We start from the raw sequence: 22298 nt of genomic DNA on the forward strand, positions 1-22298 counted from the left end.
GGGGAGCCAGGAGGGGTGGTGGCCCGCCCGCCTGACCGGAGTAGCAGGGCTCCGCCCGGGCCCGCCCCAGGAGGGGGCGGGAGAGGGGAGGGGAGGGGAGGGGCAGGAAGAGGTGGGGGCCTCGCCCCTTCGGAGAGGCCGGTGAGCCATTGGCGGAAAGTTTCCGCACGTCACCTGGGAGGCCGTTCCTCTAAAGCCCTGTGCACATAACGGGCAGCGCGCACTTGGAGGCGGCTGCTCTAGATCTCAGGCTGGGACTGACGGGCACCGCGAGCCCTAGGCACCCCACAAGCTGAGTGCAGGACGGGCTCCCACCACACCCACCCCACGGCTGCTGAATGAGGCTTCTAGGCGTCCCGTTGCTGGCCGCAGCGCCCAGCCGAAGGTCCGCCCTCTGAGGCGCGGCCAGTGAGCCCGCAGCCCCTGCGCTCACCTGCCAGCCTGCGCGCCATGGGGCAACCGGGGAACCGCACCTTCTTCTTGCTGGTGTCCAACGGAAGCCATGCACCGGGCCAAGACGTCGCGCAGGAACGGGACGAGACGTGGGTTGTGGGCATGGCCATCCTCATGTCGCTCATCGTCCTGGCCATCGTGTTTGGAAACGTGCTGGTCATCACAGCCATTGCCAAGTTCGAGCGTCTGCAGACGGTCACCAACTACTTCATCACCTCCTTGGCCTGTGCTGACCTGGTCATGGGCCTGGCGGTGGTGCCCTTTGGGGCCAGCCACATCCTTATGAAAATGTGGGCTTTTGGCAATTTCTGGTGCGAGTTTTGGACTTCCATTGACGTGCTGTGCGTCACGGCCAGCATTGAGACCCTGTGCGTGATCGCGGTGGATCGCTACTTTGCCATCACGTCACCCTTCAAGTACCAGAGCCTGCTGACCAAGAATAAGGCCCGGGTGGTCATTCTGCTGGTGTGGATCGTGTCAGGCCTCACCTCCTTCTTGCCCATCAAGATGCACTGGTACCGGGCCACCCACGAAGACGCCATCAAGTGCTATGCCAGAGAGACCTGCTGTGACTTCTTCACGAACCAGGCTTACGCCATTGCCTCCTCCATCGTTTCCTTTTACCTGCCCCTGGTGGTCATGGTCTTCGTCTACTCCAGGGTCTTCCAGGTGGCCAAAAGGCAACTCCAAAGGATCGACAAATTCGAGGGCCGCTTCCATGCCCAAAACCTCAGCCAAGTGGAGGATGGGAGGAGCGGGCATGGACATCGCAGGTCCTCCAAGTTCTGCTTGAAGGAACACAAAGCCCTCAAGACTTTGGGCATCATCATGGGCACGTTCACCCTGTGCTGGCTGCCCTTTTTCATCGTCAACATTGTGCACGTGATCCAGGATAACCTCATCCCCAAGAACGTTTACATCTTCCTAAACTGGGTGGGCTACGTCAACTCTGCTTTCAACCCCCTCATCTACTGCCGGAGCCCCGATTTCAGGAGTGCCTTCCAGGAGCTTCTGTGCCTGCGCAGGTCTTCTCTGAAGGCCTATGGGAATGGCTACTCCAATAGCAATGACAAGTCTACACAAGACTACACAGTGGAGACCAGTGGATATCACCTGGGACAGGAGAAAGACAGCAAACTGCTATGCGAGGATGCCCGGGGCAGGGAAGACTTTGTGAACCGTCAAGGTACTGTGCCTAATGATAGAATTGATGCACAAGGGAGGAATTGTAGTACAAATGACTCACTGCTCTAATGCAGCTTTTCTACTTTTTCAGACCCCCTTCCCTGACAAGACACTAAGCAGACTATTTAACTTAAGTGTAATAAATTTAGAATGAAATTGTATAGAGATGTGCAGGAGGAAGAACATCCTTCTGCCTTTTTTTTTTATTTTTGTAAGCTGTAAAAAAGAGAACACTTATTGGATGGTTGTTTCTTGTACAATTCAGTTCCTCTTTGCATGGAACTTGTCCGCGTGTGTCTGAAGGGCTTCAGTCCCAGAGGACCTGGGGCTGCTATGTTTTGATGACTTTTCTGCGTATCTACCTCATCAGTCAAGTATTAGGGGTAATCTATTGCTGCTGGTAATGTGTATCTGAAGGAGACCTTCCTTCCTGCCCCCTCGGATGGAGGATCCGGAGTAGCCTGGACCTGACAGCTGTGAACACGCTCCTCTTATTTGCTGAAACAGGGTGTTGTGGGCAGGCATTTCAGGGGTAGCTTCAGTTGTTTTCCTGAGCAAAGTCTAAAGTTTACAGTAAATAAATTGTTTGACCATGACTTCATTGCACCTGTTTCTCCAAAACCCCTCGACTGGAGTGTGCTTGCCTCCCCCGCTGGAAACCACAGGTAACTATTTGTAATAACTGCCCGGTGACTTAATGTGGAATGGCACAGGAATGGCATGCCCTGATTGCTTAACCCTTTCCCTGGCCTTTGATTCTGTCGCCTGCAACCTTGGTCTCTCCTGATGCTGGGGCGCCAGATCAGTTCTGCCTGCTCCCAGCTGAGCTCGTCTCGCTGGTCCTATGGTGATTACTCTTTGTTGTTACATCAGAAACACTGACTCATGGAAATGGAGTTAGGAGCATCTGTTGTGTCCCTTTGTGCACCCCCACCACCCACCTTCTAGTTCTACTTGCTTAATAGCTGCTTATATTTATTGTTTGGCTGTGTCTCAGAGTGGGGATCTTTGTGCTGCACCAGGGCTTGGTATTTGAGGGATAAGTCAGAAGTTAATGTAAAACAAAAACAAACAAAAAACAACTACTAAACTTAACCTCGTAATTTCAAGGGAAACTGAAAGGACATAGGTCAGAGGGAGAAAAGCTGGAAGCCACTTAGCTGATGAACACCCCATGACCTAGAAACAGGGTTCTAACCCTCCTCTTTCTTTACTTCTGTCCCCTTTCCCTTCTCTCTAACACTCTTCTCACTTTAATATAAACCAAGATTTCTCAACCTCAGAGCTAGTCTTTGGGCCAGGTAGTTGTCTGCGGTGGGGGAATGTCCTATTCATTGTCTGACATCTCTGGCCCCTACCCATGAGATGCCAGTAACACCCTCTGAGTTGTGACAACCAAAAATGTCTCTAGACATTGCCAAAAACCCCTCGAGGGGGTGAGATTGCCCCTGGGAGAGAGCCACAGATGTAACTCAAAAATCTAAACCGATTTCTAGATTCTGTCTGATGTAAGCACTTTATTTTGTGCAGCCACAGGGAAGGATTTTTCATGGTTCACCGGCGAGGGACAGACCCTGGGCCAGTGCTCTGTTCACTCCATTCTGCTGCCTTCCGAGCTCACCTTCCAGCTGCCCAGATACTGACTATGGGCTGAACTGTTGGGGAGGGTTTATCAATGGAAGCCAGTCCTGGGAGCTGTTACTGCCTGTTTGTGGAGAGATAATGCTGTTAGAAGGCGCATAAGGGAAAATCACAAAAGTAAACACATTTCTTCTCTCACCCCCTTTCTATTTTTGCCTGTGTGTCTGAGCCAGGGCTTGGCCCAGGTTTGACCGGGTGGAGCGTCCTCCTTGGCAACGCTAGCCTGGAGATCAGCCTGCAGGGTTCATTGCCATTTCACTTGCTTATAAAGCTGATTCCACGTTTCTCTTCCCTCTGTCCCAGCCACGGTCCCCAACCAGAAAAGCACTGGCCCCTTCTGCTTCCTGTCGGTTCAGTGATGGGTGTCTGGGTGAGCGCTGAGCTCTCGGGAGAAAGTTGGGTGCCTATGATTTTGGAACGGACGGTGGAGAATTGGAGAGTGTCTGCCATTCAGCACCTTTCCTCTTTCTCCAAAGGCTTTCATACCTGTTATCACATTCCCCTTCTCCTGCTCTGGGCCCCACACCTAGAGATGCAGGCAGCTTCTCCAGCTAACCCCCCACTCCTCGTAGCCTCACGGATCTCGGACTTGGAAGAGCCCATAGAAAGCATTCGACATCGGCAGAGACCAAAAGCCTACAAGGGGGAATGACCTGCTCAAGGTAAGAAGCCAAGGACATGAGAGACGGGGCTACAGCCAGGGTGTCAGGAGGTCCGGGAACTGGTGTATCCTGTCCACCACATGCCCATTGAAATCTGCCCTTACCCTCCATTGTGGAGGCTTTGATCTGGGGCTGTCACATAACAAATTCATCTCAATGGGGGGTGTTTATTGCTTTTACACAAAATTATTAACACAAAATTCAGGCAATAAATAAACCATCTGCCGTAGGGAACAAGAGAAAGAATGTTCTTTGACTCAGCAAGAGTCCTCAGCAGATATCGGTCAGCAATTAGGAAATTATACTATACATGCTAGTTTGGTTAGAGGAGCATCTGATGTAATGTCAGTTAGAAGTTCAGCTATGAATGTTAATTTAGATCCCCCGACAAAAAGGAGTTTAGCCATATTCCTGTCCTTTGAAGAATACTTTTAAGAGCATTGATCAGTTTTAAGGGTCTTGACAAGCAGGAGCATTTTAGGCATGTCTCAGTCCCTTGCTTTCTACCTCCTTTTGTTTCGATTTGTTTCTTTTGGGGCAGGAATTTGCCAGTGTCCCTCTGTGCCTCTGTTTGCTGACAGGTTGGTTACATAAGGTCTGTGTTGGCTTCATGGTCATAAAGTTTTCCTTGCCTGGACAGCAAGTCCTCGGAGTCTGTCAAATGAGAACCTTATCCTGAGATGCAAGTTGACAGGTGTGCAAAGTGGCGGGACAGGGTGGGTCTCCCCTCCCTCTCCCCCCTCCCCACTCTCAGATTGTTACTCGGGGAGGGAATCTGGGGAAAAGGAGCTTGGAAATAGGAACTGTCATTACAAGATGCTTAGAATGTTTCCGGGGAACCTACTGCCTAAGGAAGCCTAGACCGGAATCAGTTGGGGGCTAGTATAGAGCATCTTCTGTGTGCAGTACGAGAAAAATATAGGGTTCAGTCTCTGCCTCCTGTAGCATCATATTAATAATATTAAACAGATCCTTTGATGGAATCTTGCTGAATGTTAGGGACTGTGCTAGGCACATTTTTAGGCATTATGTCATCTTGATAGCCTTCTGATGTAGGTAGCTTAATTGTCCGCATCTAACAAATGAGGAAACGGAGGCTCGGGATGGTTCAGGAACTTTCCAAAGCCACACAGCTGGCCAGTTGCAGAGTCAGGACTGGAACCCAGGACCATGTGAGTCCAGCACCCATGGAGCCCAGCACACATGCAAACCAGGAAGCAGCATGAGGCAGCTTGTCTGCTGTGCCAGGACAAGTGTAAGAACTGGAAATGCAATACCTTGTTGAGAGAAGAGGCGAGTGCTGTGGGCTGGGGCACGGAGGAATGTCCCCTCCGAAGCATGTGACTGCATGGCTGCTGGGGACTGGGACAGGACACCAATCACTGGCATGCCCAGCTCGCTTCTCTGAATCTTTGCTTTGTCTTTTCATCAGAGAATTAGTCCAAACTGAAAAGAGGATGTGAAACTTTAAACAAGCACAGGCTAAAGCAGAAGCACAGCCCGCCTCGGGTCCTGACAACTTCACTCTTCGTTCCCAGGCTGGGAAGGTCTCCTAAACTGAGCACTTAGCAGAACCTTGTGGGAAACGTGCAGGCCTGTGTGGCCCTGCAGTGTGTTATCCGTTCTGAAGTATCATCCTGGGCAAGGGAGACAGGTGACCTGACAGCAAAGAGCAAGGGGGGTCAATGCACTTTGAATGAGACTTTTCATCGACAATGTAACGTACACTAAATCCAGCTCTGTTCTAATCCCTACCTCACTGCCTGTGCAAATATAATGCGAAAGAGGCATTTTTGACATACCTAAGAGAACAAACTTCCCAAGCACTTTCAAGAACTTGAGAAGTACGGGTGTCTTATGAATAATAGGAGCCAAGGTGAGGTGAAAAGAAGCCTGGATCTATAAAATGGCCTGCGCAGGTGGTCTCTAAGCTCTCTGAATATCCATATCTATAGCGATATCAAGATAGATAGATAGATAGATAGATAGACAGATATAGATATGGATATGGATATGGATATAGATATAGAAATGGATATGGATATGAATAGATATAAATATATAGATATAAATATTTAGATATAGATATAAAGGCTAAGTAGAGACCGCAGTTTATATTTTTAATTTGAGTTGATCACATTTATCATATAAATAATGGTTGAATATCCTGGTGGTGGTCAGCCTGCAGAAAAAGACTATTGGTGCATGATAACTGCCTTCAGATATTTTCAAACCATTGGAGGAAGAAGAGCTTTTCAGTTCTATATGAAAACCAGAAGGCAAGCAGAACCTCAGAGGAAGGTAGATTCCAGCTCAGGTGAAGGAAAGACTTTTCCAAGAGTGAAATAGGTTACCTATCAGCATAGTGAGCCTCCTGTCGTTGGGAGCATTCAAGGAAGCCCAATTGCAGTTCAGTGCAGGACGAAGCACACGGAGTTCCTGCGCTGAGCGGGAGCGGGACTAAGCTCCTTTCAAGTCTGTGAATTCTATGTCCTTGAAAACAATAGACCTGAATGTTTTTTAAAAGTATTCCGACCGTTCCCTAATCCCAGCTCCGCTGCTCCCAACTCAATTGGATTTCAGAGGTTTCACTGCATTCCTAAACAGGAAAACCTCTGAGGGAAATCAGGATCTCAACAGTCTCTGGCCCTGAAAATCCAGAAATAGAGCAGGAAGGTTAAGCAGTTTTCCAAACTATCAGACCTTTTCATCAGCTGCTCTTCCCATGCCTTTTGCAAATGACCTACTAACTCCCAGAGAGAGAGGAACGAGGGCTGCACAGTTCTGTCTGCAAAGGCTATTACATCCTTCCCCACCCGCGGAATCATTGCACTTCCTGTGGTCTTTCCGTCACCCGCGCGGGCCTGGAAGGAAGGGAGGCAGGCCCCTGGCCAGCACCGAGCACTTCAGAGCCCTCCGGTCTAAGGGCCTGAGCCTTGGAGTCTGGCATAGCCAGCCACTAAATGGCTGGGCAACCCCGGGCAGGTCACCTCCCTCCTCTGGGCCTGTCTCATCATCTCTAGTGAGAAATACCTGGCTTGACATCTGTAAGATTTCAGGAAGTCTTCAGTGCTGCGCATCTGGCTTCATTGCTTTTATTTTAAAAGTACTTTGTTTTTCCTTGTTGAAAAGATAATATTAAAAATTGTAGAACATTTAAAAAATTATGAAAGCACAAAATGAGCTCAATCACAGATAATGTTACCGGCTAGAGTCAGGGGTGGGCAAACTTTTTGACTCGAGGGCCACAGTGGGTTCTTAAACTGGACCGGAGGGCCGGAACAAAACCATGGATGGAGTGTTTGTGTGAACTAATATAAATTCAAAGTAAACATCATTACATAAAAGGGTACGGTCTTTTTTTTTTTTTTTTTTTTTTAGTTTTATTCATTTCAAACGGGCCGGATCCGGCCTGCAGGCCGTAGTTTGCCCACGGCTGGGCTAGACACAGCCATTGTTGCCTGGGATGCATAGGCTCCCAGTCCTTGCCCTAAGCATAGCTATACAATGTGTATAAATATATTTTTAATAAAAATGGAATTAGATTATTCATAGATTTTAAACCCACCACGAATACTTTTACATGCCTCTTTGTGTGTGTTTTATGTATCATATGTTCCAGGTACGATCATTCCTACAGGTCTACCGGCCTAGCAGGAACAGTGGTCAGCATTTTTGAATTATCACCCCCAGGGCATCTAGACTGGGAGATCTGAGCTAGGGCTCAAAGATATGCATTTTATACCCCACACATGAGTGAAATCATATTGTTCTTAGCTTTTCCTGACTGATTTATCCCACTTAGCATAATGTTGTCAAGGTCCATCCATGTTGTTGCAAATCTGAAATGCATGAACACAAGCAGCAGTGTGGTGGTTGCCAGATGAAAGGGGGTGGGAGGAGAAGGGGGTCCTAATATAAGGTGACAGGAGAAGATTTGAATCTGGGTGGTGAGCACGCAGTGCAATATACAAATCTTGTGTCATAGAAACCCACACCTAAAACCTGTATGTTCATGTTGACCAATGTCACCCCCAATCAATTGAATAAATAAATATGTATTTTTAAAAATCTGCATTTTAGCAAGTTTGCCAGGTTTTTTCCTACATGGCTGGTCCATGGACCACATTTTGAGGAACAGGCTTACAGAGATGCATTTTGTAAATGAAACAGAATGCTCCCTCCCCACCCCTTGCTGGTGGATGAAAAGACATTTCTATACTTGTCTCTTTGAAAGCTCACTCGCTGCACCTGGGCTCTGACTTTGAAAGCACGGTCTCGGCCCCGGGGAACTCCCAGGGCAGGGTTCCCTCTGCCTTGTTAGGCGCCACTGTGCCGGCCGGTGGACTTGGGTTAACATCAGTCTCTTCAAGTGATATGGTGACCAATACCTGCTGTTTGAAAAGGGCAACAGTGGATCTCTATTCCATAGAGCACCTCTTGCGATCAGCGTGGCCCATGATTATATTTGTCTCCATCTTATCAGAAAGGAAACTGAAACGTAAAGGAGTTATATTGCCGAAGATCACAGGACTCACTGGAGGAGAGCCAGGTGTGCGACCCAGAGCCGCTGTGCTCGGGGCCAGGTCAGAGAGGGGAGGGACCCTGCTGAGAGGACGTTGCTTATGGGTGCATTTTGGTGATTCTCCAGGGATTTTTCCAGAGAGGCCGGATTAATGTCTGAGCTTGGAGCTAAGGGGTAAGGCCATGCTGTTTAAGTAGGTTGTGGCTAAGTAGAAGCCAGGAAGCCAGGTCGCCCTGAGAGCTGGCAGCTCGGTGTCCTTCACCTGAGTCAGCTCAGCAGGCCTGAGCTGCCCCTGGCAGGTCGGGGGCAGAGGAAGGCACCTGTACCGGCCCACGGCTTTGCGCTGAGTCAAATCACTGTTTTTGAGTCCGGAAACCCTTGACATCTGGAAATGGAGTGCTGTTCCCAGTTCTCTGCCCAGGTCTGTGTCAACATCTCAGGTTTCACATTAGCGATTACCAGGGTGGGCTGGGCACTGAGCAGGCCCTTCACGTTGGAGCCCAGGTGGCCAGAGGCGGGTCAGCCATGAGGGAGGACCGGGCCAGGCGAGGACCATCTCTCCTGCTTGTTCCATTCTTATTTTCCCAGCGCTGTGAGGGGAAGACTAGAGTTTCTGAATGTGTTCATTTATCCAGGAAGCGAAAACAATTTTTTGAAAATCACAGCGGCAACACCCATGACGAAGCAAAAGCGGAGTCCCCGGGAGCCCCTGTTTCCTTCCAGCCATTACTGATCTCGCCGCCCGGGCCTGGTGTCCCAGAGCACAGCGGCCCTTCCCGGGGAGTTGTCCTCACCATCCCCATTCTGTCTCCGTTCTCCTGCCCACTTTTCTCTCTATAAAACGCCTATTAGATGTTTCTAAATATTGCAGACAAGCCTGCTTTGTTTGGTTTGGTTTGTTTTGTCAGAGAGGTACTCACTGTTCTCGTGAGATGTATTGCGCCCTTAAGCCTGTGCTGCCTACAAACAGTCAGGCTCCCTTGCCAGTTTAAGTTCCGCCGTGTTTCTCTAGAAATACAGCTGCTCACCTGGCTCCCTCAGCCCCAGAGAACAGGCGGCTCAGGCTCCAGGGTCCGGGTGGCCAGCCTTAGAGATCTCTTTCCGAAGGACCGTGGAAGGGCTAGTGGGGTCAGTTTTGGTGTGAATCTCCTGACAGTATTTTATTTTACTGCAGTAGGTCCCAAACCTGGCGGAGAGCCCCAGCAGTGATTGGGGGAAAATTCTGAGAAATTGCACATTCCTGATGCCCCTCCCCCTCTCCCTGCACACTCTCTCCCCCACCCCCACCCCTGAGATTCTGATCTAACAGGCTGTGGTTGAGGGCCGGCGATTGGGTTTTGCCACAGCTTCCTGTAGAGGACGGTGAGTCAGGTGCTCTGAGGATCGCATTCGGGGACCTAGAAATCGCACTGCCTTCCCCTTCCCACCCTTCCCTGCGCAAGAGGATGTAGGATGTAGGCATGGAAAGCATGATCCCGCACAGCTGCGTGCATTCACCAAAATAATGCTGCTGCCAATCAACGCGATTCTAACTTTCCTGTTATCAAGTAAAACAATGTAGGTGAAAACAATTTAAAAATACAACATGACTAGAGAGAAGGAAGGTGATAATCAAGAGCCTTGAGCAATCGGGCACTTGATGACAAATGTGTTTTGTGACAACAGTTATGCCTCCCAGTAGCATCGTGGTCACGTGGTCCCAGAGCCTCTGCCTGAAGACCAGGAAGGAGCAGCCCAGGAAGAGAGGGGGATGTTGCTCCATGATGGGCTCCTTGTCCAGTGCCCCTTGCTCCTGGACACTCTGCCTTGGTCAAGGCAAATCACACTGAGGTCTGTGTGAATCCATTTGCCTAATGTACACACCCCTCCTACTTCAAAATCAGAAGGGGGACCCGCCCAGCTGCAGAGAAGGGTATGACTCATACATATACATTCACCTCCCAGATAAACACACTGACACACACACAGACTTGGTCATTGATGCCAACACCCATATCGACACAGATACCCACGTGCATTTTCACATACATATATGTTCACTGGGAGGTTCTTCTGTGTCTACTTCCATACGAATATGCACATCCCCAGAGGACACAGATGCACTCGGGTCTAATCATTCTTCCTTAGATAAATACACACGCGGGTTCCCCAGCACACTTCCGTGCGCTCCAAATCAGCGAACATGCCATGTCTAGTAGTCACGGTCCCACGGCTACCTCAGTGCCATGTAAGGGCAGGCTCATACACTGACCCCTCTTCCTGGGTAAGTATATGAACCCTTAATTCAAGGCATGGCCACTGCGTTCTTCCTGAGTCTGCGTAATGGGAGAGAGATGTTTTGAAAAATTATGCAAAGTTGCAACTGGGATAGCTGCTAAGAAGGAGATACAGGTGTTTGGGGGGCATCTTCTAGTAAGACGGAGAGCTCAATAAAGGTTCTCCTGGGGAGGTCAGGTTTTGGCTGAGAGCTAAGGAAGGCCAGATCATTTCTAGAGGAAGAGAGGAGAGAAGAATATGCCACTCAGGGAGAAAGGCACATGCAAAGGCCCTGTGCTGGAAGGAAGCCTCTCGTGCATAAGAAGTTCTAAGAGAAGGTCAGTGCAGCCGGTGTGCAGAGGGAGAGCACAGCAGACGCAGGATGAAGCTGCCCAAGGGGGTAGGGGCCACATCTGAAGGTCTTTATCCTAAGAGCATTTAGGAGCCATCGCTATGTGTAGAGCAGAGATCCGATTTGAACTTTGAGACGATCTCTGACAGTATGCCCACTCAAACGAAAGCACTCTTGCGTAGATCGGTGCACACATATGGGCTCACAGGCACACTGTGTGTTTCTTAGAAATGCATGCTTACATATGAGCGTTCACTGGCAGATGCTGCCTCTGTGAACACACCCGTATGTATTACACACATGGTGTATATAAACCCAGTGGGCGTTGGGTACCATCAGGACTAGGCTTGTCCTTGGCGAGGGATGGGGAAGTGGTGCATCAGAGCTGAGCCCTCTGACTTTGGAGCCTTGGGCTTTGCGGCTTGGCCTCACGCATGTGCCTCCAGCTCTGCTCCCCCTCCTCTCGGCTCAGAGCACCCAGTGACAAGGTGGGGTTTCTTCCAGAACACGATCATTGACTATTCTTGGCCCAGGCAAGGAGGGGAGGATGGGCAGGTCGGGTTGCATAAAGATTGCCTTGTGCCTTCCCAGAGTCATAAGCAGAACCTCTGGCCAGCTCCAAGCCCTGACTGCTCTTTGCAGAGAGTTGGCAATAGAGAGAAGTAAACAGAAGCATGGGAATCAGAGGTCTGTGGGTCCTGGTGGGGACCCTGTGGGGCTGGAAGTAGTATGTTCCATAAGGAACCACTGCGGGGAATGTGACACTGGAGGAAGGAACAGACAAAGCCCGGCAGGAAAGCCCTCTTCAGGCACGAGGTCTGACGCGGTGCCCTGCTGCCTTGGCTCGGCAGACTCTCGTACACACATATTTACGCATTAACGAATTTCCCTCCAGTGGGTGTAGCATCTCACAGCAGAGGAAGTAGCAAGTCACTTAGCAGCCACACACCCTGCCTTACTTTCCCTCCAATGAATTAGAACTACACTTGTGTGCATTTGGCTCCTGTGTACCAGCAAAGCCAGCAAGGGCCTGGGCCAGGCCAGAAACAGACTCAGGGAGATCAATAGGAACATTCAGGCCAAATTGAAGGCTCACCTACGGCCTTACATCTCGGGGCCATCAAGATGTCCCCAAGTGAATCTGCATAGTCCAAAAACTCCTACCCACGGAGACTGTATGTCTTCAAGTGTGCGCTTGGCAAATGTTTTCTTCCATGATTAAAAGGAATTATATAATGTAATGTGAAGCTCTTTTTATTTTGCTTCAGGCTGTGCAAGGAACATCTTTCTTTGCTCCCAGTTGGGTGCTATTTTGTGCTCTCTTGGCAGCAACCTGCCAGATCCATCAAGCGCTGAGGGCCAGAGCACTGTGCTCAAGGGGACACTGTGTCGTAACCCTCTCTCGTATTGATCCAGCTCTTGGCCATTCACAGAGGGCTTTTATATCTGCTGTCTTATCCAATCCTCACAAATCTGAGGTCAACATGATTGTTCCCATTTCACAGACAAAAAGACTGAGGTTAAAAGACTTGTCTAAGGGCATGGATTGGGCCTTGAACATAGATCTTTATACTTATCCTCAGGAAGCAACACAAGTTAGACTGCACTCTGCTATCCTCCTGGAACCCAGGGCTCTCCTTGCTGTACTTCTCTGTATTTTATCTTATAAATAAACTAGAGGCCTGGTGCACAAAATTCGTGCATGGCTAGGGTCCCTAGGCCTGGTTGGCGATCAGGGCCGATAGGGGCCTTCCAGATGCCAGCCGGGGACTCCCTTCCCCAGCTGCTGGCTGCTGACTGGGGCCTTCCTTCGTTCTGTGCCACCCCCTGGTGGTCAGCGCACATCATAGCGAGCGGTCTGTGGTTGAACTCCCGAGGGGACACTTTGCATTATTAGCCTTACATATATATAGATTCAGCGTTAACACCCCCCACCCCCATACACACACACACCCAGCACTGAAGCCACAGCTGCCAAGCTGCAGATAATCTCCTGCTCAGGGACAGTCCCCAGGATGCTTTCAATATTGACAAGCCCCAACCATGGGTGAGTTCATGTTAGGTGGCGGCAGCGTCACTATGTCTTAGAGCAAAAACCCCAAGTCTTTCTGGTCCCGCGTGCCAGAGACCAGGTGCACGTTCACCAGGTCAGAGTGATGGGATGTTATATCCTGCTTCCTATACCTGCCCTGCCACTGAGGCTGCCCTTGTTCACGTTGCCTAATTCCTCTGGATCAGGAAGTTTCTGTGGGAAGACCCGGCGTGATCTGCCCCACTCCCACACCCACTGGGCACAGGCCAGCCTGCTGCGAAGGGCCAAGTTCCACACCTCGATAAAAATTGCAGGCTCCCAGAAGTATTTCAGCTTCTGGAAAATGGCTCGTGTTTGGTTGAAATGTTTTATTTTAGTCATAGCAATTAGATGTTCTTGTTTTGCACAGGCATCTACCAACAGAATTGGCTTCAACACAGGTGAGCAGGATTTAATGGGTCTGGGAAAACGTGCGGTAGATGACAACTCCCAACCGTGAGGAAAACTCCCATTGGCAAGCTCTTCTTTTCAGGGCATCAGCTTATCTGGTTTGCTTCGCTTTCCAGAGTGTGATTAAGTCATTAATTCATTTATTCAAAGATCTTTGAACACTTACCTATGCTGGCACCTGTGCCGGCTACCAGAGGTACAACCATGACCAAGGTAAACATGGTTGGTCCCTATTTTTTGAAGCTTCTTACAGTCGAGTGGAGAAGACAGACAATAAAGGGGATTATAAATGATGTTTGGATCAAGCTCCCTAATACTAACACCAGAGGAACTTAAATATACTGGTGAACGGGGGTGAGGGAGGGAAAATTGGTTTCTGGAGTTAGCCAGTGGGTTCGGGAAGCTATCTGGTACCTGTCAACCACAGACTGGCCACTAACCATTCCTAACAATATTACCATTTTCCTTTGAAAAACATGACGGAAAAAAATGGAATTGAAGGTGGCTCCCAAGGTCATCAATTGCCTCTGTCGTAGTCCACCCCTGGGCACTGTGTCCAGTTCTTAGGGAAACGTCTTTGCAGGGAAGAAGGGCATTTGGGCCCTTCTAGGCTGGCCAGATTTAGCAAATAAAAATACAGGGCCTCCAGTTCAATTTGTACTTCAGATAAGCAAGGAGTTCTCTTATCATGTAGGTATGTTCCGAATATTACATGGAAGATACTTACACCCCCTCTCCCCCCCAAAAAAGATCATGTGTCTGAAATTCAATTTAAAGGGGCATCCTGTATTTTCATCTGATAGCCCTACTAGAGAACAGGAACTAAGATGCTGAAATAAATAGTTGAAGGAGCCTGGTTTTTTAGCTTGGAGACAATGTTAGGGAGAACCTGGATTTGTGTAGGGAAGCATTTTTCAAACAGCATTTCTGGTGGTCTATATGGAAAACAGTAAGGAGCACTGGGAGAAAAAATAAAAAGCGCGGGAGGTCAAACCCTTGGGAAACGTTGCTCGCCCAGGGCTTTCTGCCGGCGCTCACGCTCTGCACAGCGTAGTAACAGTTGCGAACAAACGGTCTTGCAGGAAACGTACCTGGTTGACCCGCTTTCACCTAGCATGCCCACAGAATGCTGTTTACGGGCCTCTGTCTGTTTGTTTTGATGTGTTTGTTTTAGAGAGGACACCTATTCACAGCGGGCAAACTTCTGGCTCTGCTGAGCACGCTTGGCGGACCCCGGTATAAAAAGTGAAAGTTGTCTTCACATGATCCCGAGTGCTGCTGGGAGGAAACCCGTTGAGCTTTTGCAAACCAAAGGGCAGATCTGGACCCAATGCACAGGTAGCAGACGAATACTGGGACTTTCTAAAAATTACAATCGTCTGCAAGGTTGCTGGCTTCCTGTTCCTGGACACATTAAAGCAGAAACACAATGCCATCGGGGACACTAGAGGAAATTCCTGTCCTGTGTGGGACATCCTCAGGGCCTGCTCTGAAAGGTGTGTACACATAAAACACAAGGGGGCTTCCTCCAGCAAACTCTCTTTAAAACTATGTCCCAGGCTCTATTTCTCTTCTGTGGTCTGAGTCCAATCCTTTGGATTCGCTCTTGCTGTGTTCCCTTCAGAGCTATGGACCAACCAAACTCCTCAAGGTCAGTCCTGGTCAGCGAATGATCTTTGCTCTGCTCTGGGCCTCTTCATAGCCAGGCCCAGCACCGTGGGTCTTGGCTGCCAGGAATCCCACCCTGAGCCTCTAGGTGGGGCTTATAAACCTCAGATGCAACAGGGAGCTCACTGCTGAGCTTAGCAGCCCAGGGAAGGGTGGGGTCTGAGAAACCTGGCCCCAAAGTCCTCTAGGCTTGTGAGACCTGCCCTCCCCAACCACATAATATCCACAGTGGAGTCAAGATCACCACATAGCAGAGGCACTTGGCATAATAGAAGTGAGCAGAAGGTCAGATCCCAACTCTGCCACCTTCCTGAGTCTAGGAGCTGGACACATTTCTGTATTTCTCTCTGGAAAGAAAGAAAAGAAAAGAAGCGATACACTGCATCACAGTCTTATGAAAATTAAAAGAGATTAAAAGTACATAACAGACCCAGCAGAGTGGACATTCAGTAAATGTTTATCTAATGGATGATTGTGACCATGATAGCAAAAACTGTCCAAGAAGGTAAAGCTCTTCTTTAGAAATTCACTGATTAGCGTGCCAAGATGTCAGGCCCCTGCCAAGGCCATAAGCTGGAGATTGTCTAGCTCTCTACCCCAGCCGTGGGCAAATGGCCCGCGGGCCAGATCCGGCCCATTTGAAATGAATAAAACTAAAAAAAAAAAAAAAAAAAAAAAAGACTGTACCCTTTTATGTAATGATGTTTACTTTGAATTTATATTAGTTCACACAAACACTCCATCCATGCTTTTGTTCCGACCCTCTGGTCCAGTTTAAGAACCCATTGTGGCCCTCAAGTCAAAAAGTTTGCCCACCCCTGGTCTACCCCTTTCCTTTCAAGAGTCTGTGCTTGAGAACAGAAAGTAAGGCATGGGCTGCCCTGGCCAGTTTGGCTCAGTGGGTAGAAGGTTGGCCTGCAGACTGAAGGGTCCTGGGTTCAATTCTGGCCAAGGGCACATGCCCAGGTTGTTAGCTTGATCCTCAGTGGGGATCATGCAGGAGGCAGCTGATCAATGATTCTCTCTCATCATTTATGTTTCTATCTCTCTCTCCTTCTCCCTTCCTCTCTGACATCAATAAAAATATTTTTTTAAATAAAGTAAGGCATGTGTACTACAGCATGCTGCTTTCCTTTCACAGTCTAGAAAGAGCACTGGCCCTTCCTGACCCAGTCCTCATCTGCATGACAAAGGGGTTGGAGTAGAGTTGCTTCTAGGTTCTGTGAACTGTGCCTTTGAATTGGGGTGGTGAATTCAGATACTTAAGTAATATTAATGGTCCATAGTACTTAATGGAAAAAGAAAAAAGACCTCGCCAAACTAAAGCAGTGTGTGTGTGTGTGTGTGTGTGTGTGTGTGTGTATACATGACAACACACAATATACACAAGGGGCTTTGAAATCACTTTACCTGACCCCTGCGGTTGTGCCTGAATACAGGTTTGGCAAATAAAGAGTTGGACCCAGACTGAATTGTGAAGGAGTGAGATGAGCCCTGACCTCCGAATGAGAAGAGCAGGGTCCAAGTCCCAGCCCTGACTCTGTGGGACAGCTCCCTCCCCATCTCTGGGGGGTGGCACCGTCCCTCCCCATCTTCACCCTCCCCATCTTCACGTGAGGGGCGTGGTCCCAGCATCTCCAGGCGCCGTGTCTTGGGAAAGAGCCTCTGATCTATTTTCGTTGGACGTGCATGCTCTCCAGGAGGATTACCATCCGGCTGACTCAACCGGGCTTATTCCTTTTGTCTGATCGCTCTGCTGTCATAAGGCAAGCTCCGCGGCCAGTTTTAGCCCTTCTTGGATTAAGGGAGTGTCCAAATGAAGGTACTGGAGTATTGGTCACGGTTTCTGCCTGGGACACTTGCCTCCCCCTCCCCTCCACACCCCACCCTGACGCTCCCTTCCATCTGGCACAGGCACAGCACAGCACAGCCCTCCTGCTCCGTGGATGACACGCTAAGTAGAGTCTGGTTTTCACATTAGCTGAGAGGAGGCCCTGAAGTCAGAAATCCTTGGCACATGAGTCATTTGGTCTCTTTGTGCCTTATTTCCCCAGCTCTGAGTAGGCGGAGCTCGCACTCTGTCTCCCTGTGTGCTGTGGGCTCCTGCGAGGTGGCCCTTCCCCATGGGCAGGGGCAGGTCCCTGCTTTCCCAGGGGGGCTCACTTGGAAAGCCACAGCCCAGGGGGATTCTCTAGTAAAACTCGGTGTCTCTCTGTCTCTCCGCTTCCGCACCTGGCCCCCTCCAGACCTCCTGCAGCACCGCCCGCGTGCACTTGCTAACACGCAGAAGTCAGCTTTGCTGAAGAGCCTTCCATGGCTCCCCATTGCCTTCAGGACAACGGTCTCAGCAGGTGAGTTTGCAGGAAGAGCAGAGGAAACCCACTGCAAGAACGACACTCCCCACTCCCCACAGACCCCTGCAGGCACTGTGTGTCACAGGGGCCTTCCAGGTGCGAGGCCATGTGCTGGGGATAAGCAGAGACAGGCTTGGGCCCTGTGTTTAGAAGCTTATACATTTTTCACAAGACAGGTCAACAGGTACCCAACAATAATGTGTATTTTAATGTTTAAGTCCTGGAAGTGCTCTTAGAAATCATGGGCCTTGCCCAACTGCCTCTCATTTTACAGTAGTGGAAACTGATGTCCCAGAATTGGCAAATTATAAAGAAAAACTTGTCTCATAAGAGGTCTCCCTGCTTCTACTCTGCCTCCACCACCAGGAGCCCCTCTGCACCCTGCAGCCAGAGCCATCTGTCTGAGCAGCGTGTCACCTGGTCACTCCTATGAGAAAGCTTTCTGTGGCTCCCACTGGCCTACAATAGAAGCCAAACATCCTCCCAGACCCGTGGTGCCCAGGGTGTCAGGTCCACGCAGCCCGGTCGTTCCCTGTGATGAGAATGTCCTTCCGTTTCAGGACTAATGGCCCCTCTTCAGGGCTGCCCTCCCTGACCATCCATGCAAGGCAGGTGCACGGCCCCACTCATTGCCTTCCCATCACCCTGATTGGATGTGTTCAGAGCACATAATACCATCCACATCCTCTTGTTTGTTTACTGATTTTTCTTCTTTCATATCTGGGTCAACTTACTAGAGGCTAAGCTGCAGAGGGCTGAGATTTGCCTCTATCACTAGCACCTACAACATACTTGGCTCATAGTTGACACAAGAAATCTTTGCTGAGTGACTAAACCAAGAAATGAATACATATCACTGGAAATTTGAAAACGTAAAATAGCATAAAGAAGCAAATAAAATCACTCATACTTCCTCCTTCTGGATATTACTGCTGTTAGTATTTTGGAGTATTTTTTCAGGTCTTTTTTAATGTATATGTATGATGTATAGTGTGTATTTAACAAAATTAAGATTATGTTAAATTATGGTTTGTATCCTGCTTTTTTTCACTTATTATATTGTATCTCCACATGTTGTAAAATAATCTTTTAAAATATTTTTTTAAGTGCTGCACAAAATTTCATATGGATGCAATAAAATTAACTTAAGCATTTCCCTATGGTAGGACATTGATAATTTAATTTTATCTTCTAATTGATCTACTCCCTGCCCAAACCATTCTAATAAAATTTGGTTTTGAAGGTACTTCTGGTAACTTTTCCTCACTGTGAGTAGTTGGGTAAAAGAAAGTAACATCTTTCTTTCCAGGAAATGTCAGCAGACCAATCCTTAGTTTTGTATGTTTTCTATGGTCTCTCTCGGGGGGGTGGGGGGGGATTGACTTAGTTGATGATCTAGTTATTAAGTGAAAAATAAGTGGTGAGTAAAGGGTTGCGTTTCTAAGACTTCCTGTTTGCAGAAACCAGTTTATGTGTTCGTAACTGAATGCTGTGCGTGGGGATCGGACGCCGATCCCCATGACATCTACTGCAGACTCTTGGCCCAGGGATGCCTTCCTGTTGAAGTTAATGAAAACGCAGGTACAGAAGATCCAAGAGTTCCCTAATACTCACAGGCATAGAATCTTTGGGAACAGAATGAATATGAAAGATAACTAACCCCCTCACTTTTCAAGAAAAAAGATACTGAGACTCAGAGGCAACCTCTTGGCCAAGGTCTCATACAAAAAATGGGGGAGCCTTTCACCTCTCTCCCCTTCCCCTGCCTCCCTCTGTCTCTTTCTTCCTCCTTTTGAGATTAATCTTTCGTGAACTAGACTTCGGAAGAGATTTCACAGAGCTAGAGATCTTAGAGATGAACCCCTCCAACCTCTTCATTTTTGAAGATGAGGAAATGGAGGTCCAGACAAGGGAAGGGCGTTGTATCAGGTCACCACCCCACGGGCTTGTGGCGGGGCTGAGATGAGAACCCACTTCCTCTCCCTTCTCATCTATTGGCCTTCCCACTGCCCCAGCTTTGTGGCACTTATTAGCATCTGTCCTTGGGCTGCCTTTCCTTGAATATAAGAAATCATGTTATTCCACATAGAAAATTGAGAGATCAGAGCCTTCCATTAAAGCCAGCCCACATTTACAGAGTATTGGCTGTGGGCACGGCACTGCAGTCGTGCTGAGAATAGAACAGTACCTACCATGAAACATCCCTCTGCCATCATCCCCCACCCCCCGGCAGCACTGCGCTCCTGAAGAACATGTGGACCCCTTTCCCACTCTTTCCACACTGCTCATGTGATCTTTTGATTGTCAATCTCTCCCACTAGACTAAGCGTCTGAGAGCAGAAGCCCTTTTTTTGGTCTTTGGTTTCTCAGCACTCTATGCCCTATTTCAAGAATCAGTGCCTGGGACATAATAGATGCTCCATAAATATTTGTTGAATGAATGAATCCAACATAAGTCTCCATGTTAGTTTGGTGGGGCTGCCATAACAAAATGCCACAGACTAGGTGCCTTCAATAACGGATATTTATTTTCTCACAGTTGTGGAGGCTGGAAATCCAAGGTCAAGGTGCCCACAGGGCTGGTTTCGCCCGAGGCCACCCTCCTTCCACCACTTCACATGAGTTCTCCTCTGTGCACACACATCCCTGGTACCTCTCTGTGTGTCCTAACCTATTCTCCTAAGAAGAGTCATGCTCCAGCAAGAAATGAACTGCTCAAGGCTACATGGCTGGTGGCAGAGCTGACCTCACCACCTAGATTTCCCAGCCTACGGTACACTCTGTTAAACTCTGCCTGCATAAGTATAAGAAAACACAATTTAAAGAATGTTTTTCCCCCATGTTTGCCCATGCTGTCCATCCCGTTTTCACCTACTCTCTGAGTCTGGAAATTGTTTATTTTTCCAAGTTTCAACTCATTAATATCTTTCCACCTGAAATAACTACTATCATTCAAAATCAGAAAGATCCTAAAGAAATCTCAATGAATGTAGTTCCCTGTGTGGCTTTGTAGAATGTGGCCAAATGGCTCATTGCTACATTTTAAAGACCAGAAGGACCTGTTGTCCTTATATCTCATAGACACTTGGCGATAAACTTAGAGATAAACTACACAGCCACCCTGGCCTGGTTTGTTTTACCAAATAAATATATTAGGTCAGCAAACATCTACTGGTGCCTCCTGCATGCCAGGCACCATGCTGGCATCTCAAGATCCAAAGATATATCAGCTGGGTTCCTGGGAGAAAGGTTCTTACATATGGACACACATACATACACACTCATACACGAGTCTGTCTCACATCGTTTCTGCCCTGATTATAGCTCCTCACAGAGTTGATTTTCCAGCCCAGGGATGCAGTCTGGGCCCAACCAAGAAGACAGAAACCTCTCTAGGTCTTTCCACATCAGAAATGTAATATAAGGAACTGGATGCACAGGTGATAGAAGAACTGAGAAGCTATAAATGGGATGGTGAGGAACCAGAGATTAGCAACGGCAGGAAGAAACCACCGGAGGGACACAAGAGAAGGTGGTGTTACAAGATCAGGGCATGGATTTGGCAGGAGCCGAAGGCACGGAGCACATGAAGCCACTGATGGAGAGGCCGCTGAAGACAGACAGAGAAGACAGAGCCTGCTTCTCTCCTCCTCTCCCTCAACTTCCTGTCAGAGACTCTCATCAGCCCAACTGGCCTTAAAGCAACAGGTTAGGGCGCCTGGAACATGTCGGTCTCTCTGATGCAAAGCAGAGCAGGGGAAAACAAACAGGGGCGGACTGGCACCCTGGTGACCTGGGGCAAGTCCCTTGTCTCTCAGTGTCTTAGCTTCCTCATTGGTAATCTGAGAAGAACAATGCCTTCCATGTTTATTGTGAGACTTACATGAAATAAAATAGGTGAAAGCACTTTACAAGCTTCAAAAGGCATGTATACAAATGTAAGGGGTTTCATTACAGCTTTTAATCCCACGTGTTGTGAACTGTAGGCTCTAAAAAGAAGTGTGGTGGCGCTCAGGGTCATCAGGAACTTTGCCATGCCTTGCTGATGGCCTAAGGGAAGTGGCGCTCATTCTGTCACTCTGGCTCATCAGCCATCAAAAACCACCAGGACTGGTTTTGAACCCATTGTCGCATATCTGAAAGGATGTCAGAGCAGGCCCTCGAGTGTATTGGGGATCTATCTGTGGTTTTGAATCAAAAAGTGACAAATAAAGAGGACTCTAGGAATTACTTCTAGAACGTTTATTCCACTCTGTTCATTTGACAAAGGACCAGAGAGAGGATGGAATTTGCACGCTATCAAACTCACAGACGCACAGCCCCAGAGGAACCTCCCTCCTTCCTTGCTTGACCTTGGGATTTCAAATTAGTCTCATCTGACAGTTTTTACTTTCAACTTCTCCTTCCTCCTTTTCCATTCATCCTTATGCCTCTTTTCTTTCCTTTTAGTCTCTTATTTCTTCTTTCTCATAATGTTTGACAATTCGATTTCACACTTTTTCTTCTCTACACTGATGGAGAACAAAAGCTTAGCACCGAGCCCTGTCTATTTTAAATTAAGAAGGTGTGAACTTTTCCAGATAACTTAATTCCCCCTTTGATATTAGGTGTAAGAAAGTATCATCACAAACTCGTTTTGCTGCCAACCTCAGGGCTTACTGTGAAAACCACATGGTACAATCGCTTCCTTTCTACCAGCGGAAAGTACAGGCCACGACCA

General features: G+C 48.5%; 1 protein-coding gene across 4 annotated transcripts in view; it reads left to right on the top strand.

Annotated features, from left to right (window-relative positions):
• Positions 1-220: 220 nt before the first annotated feature.
• The window catches only part of ADRB2 (adrenoceptor beta 2), a 91121-nt gene continuing 69043 nt past the window's right edge, over positions 221-22298 (top strand). Inside the window, exons 1-4 of one of the 4 annotated variants that reach the window (XR_013996051.1) lie at positions 227-2303; positions 3852-3941; positions 17471-17575; positions 17945-18823. Coding sequence is in view for 1 of the 4 variants with exons in the window: in XM_081092293.1 (XP_080948419.1) it covers positions 451-1639 (1189 nt within the window). In the remaining 3 variants the exon portion in view is untranslated. Of the gene's footprint in view, positions 2304-3755; positions 3942-17470; positions 18824-22298 lie in introns of those variants that run through there. The other 3 variants (XR_013996050.1, XR_013996052.1, XM_081092293.1) reach the window with 3 other exon arrangements.

This window comes from Myotis nattereri (genome assembly GCF_964212035.1).
Source record: "Myotis nattereri genome assembly, chromosome: 5".
Classification (NCBI taxonomy): domain Eukaryota; kingdom Metazoa; phylum Chordata; class Mammalia; order Chiroptera; family Vespertilionidae; genus Myotis; species Myotis nattereri.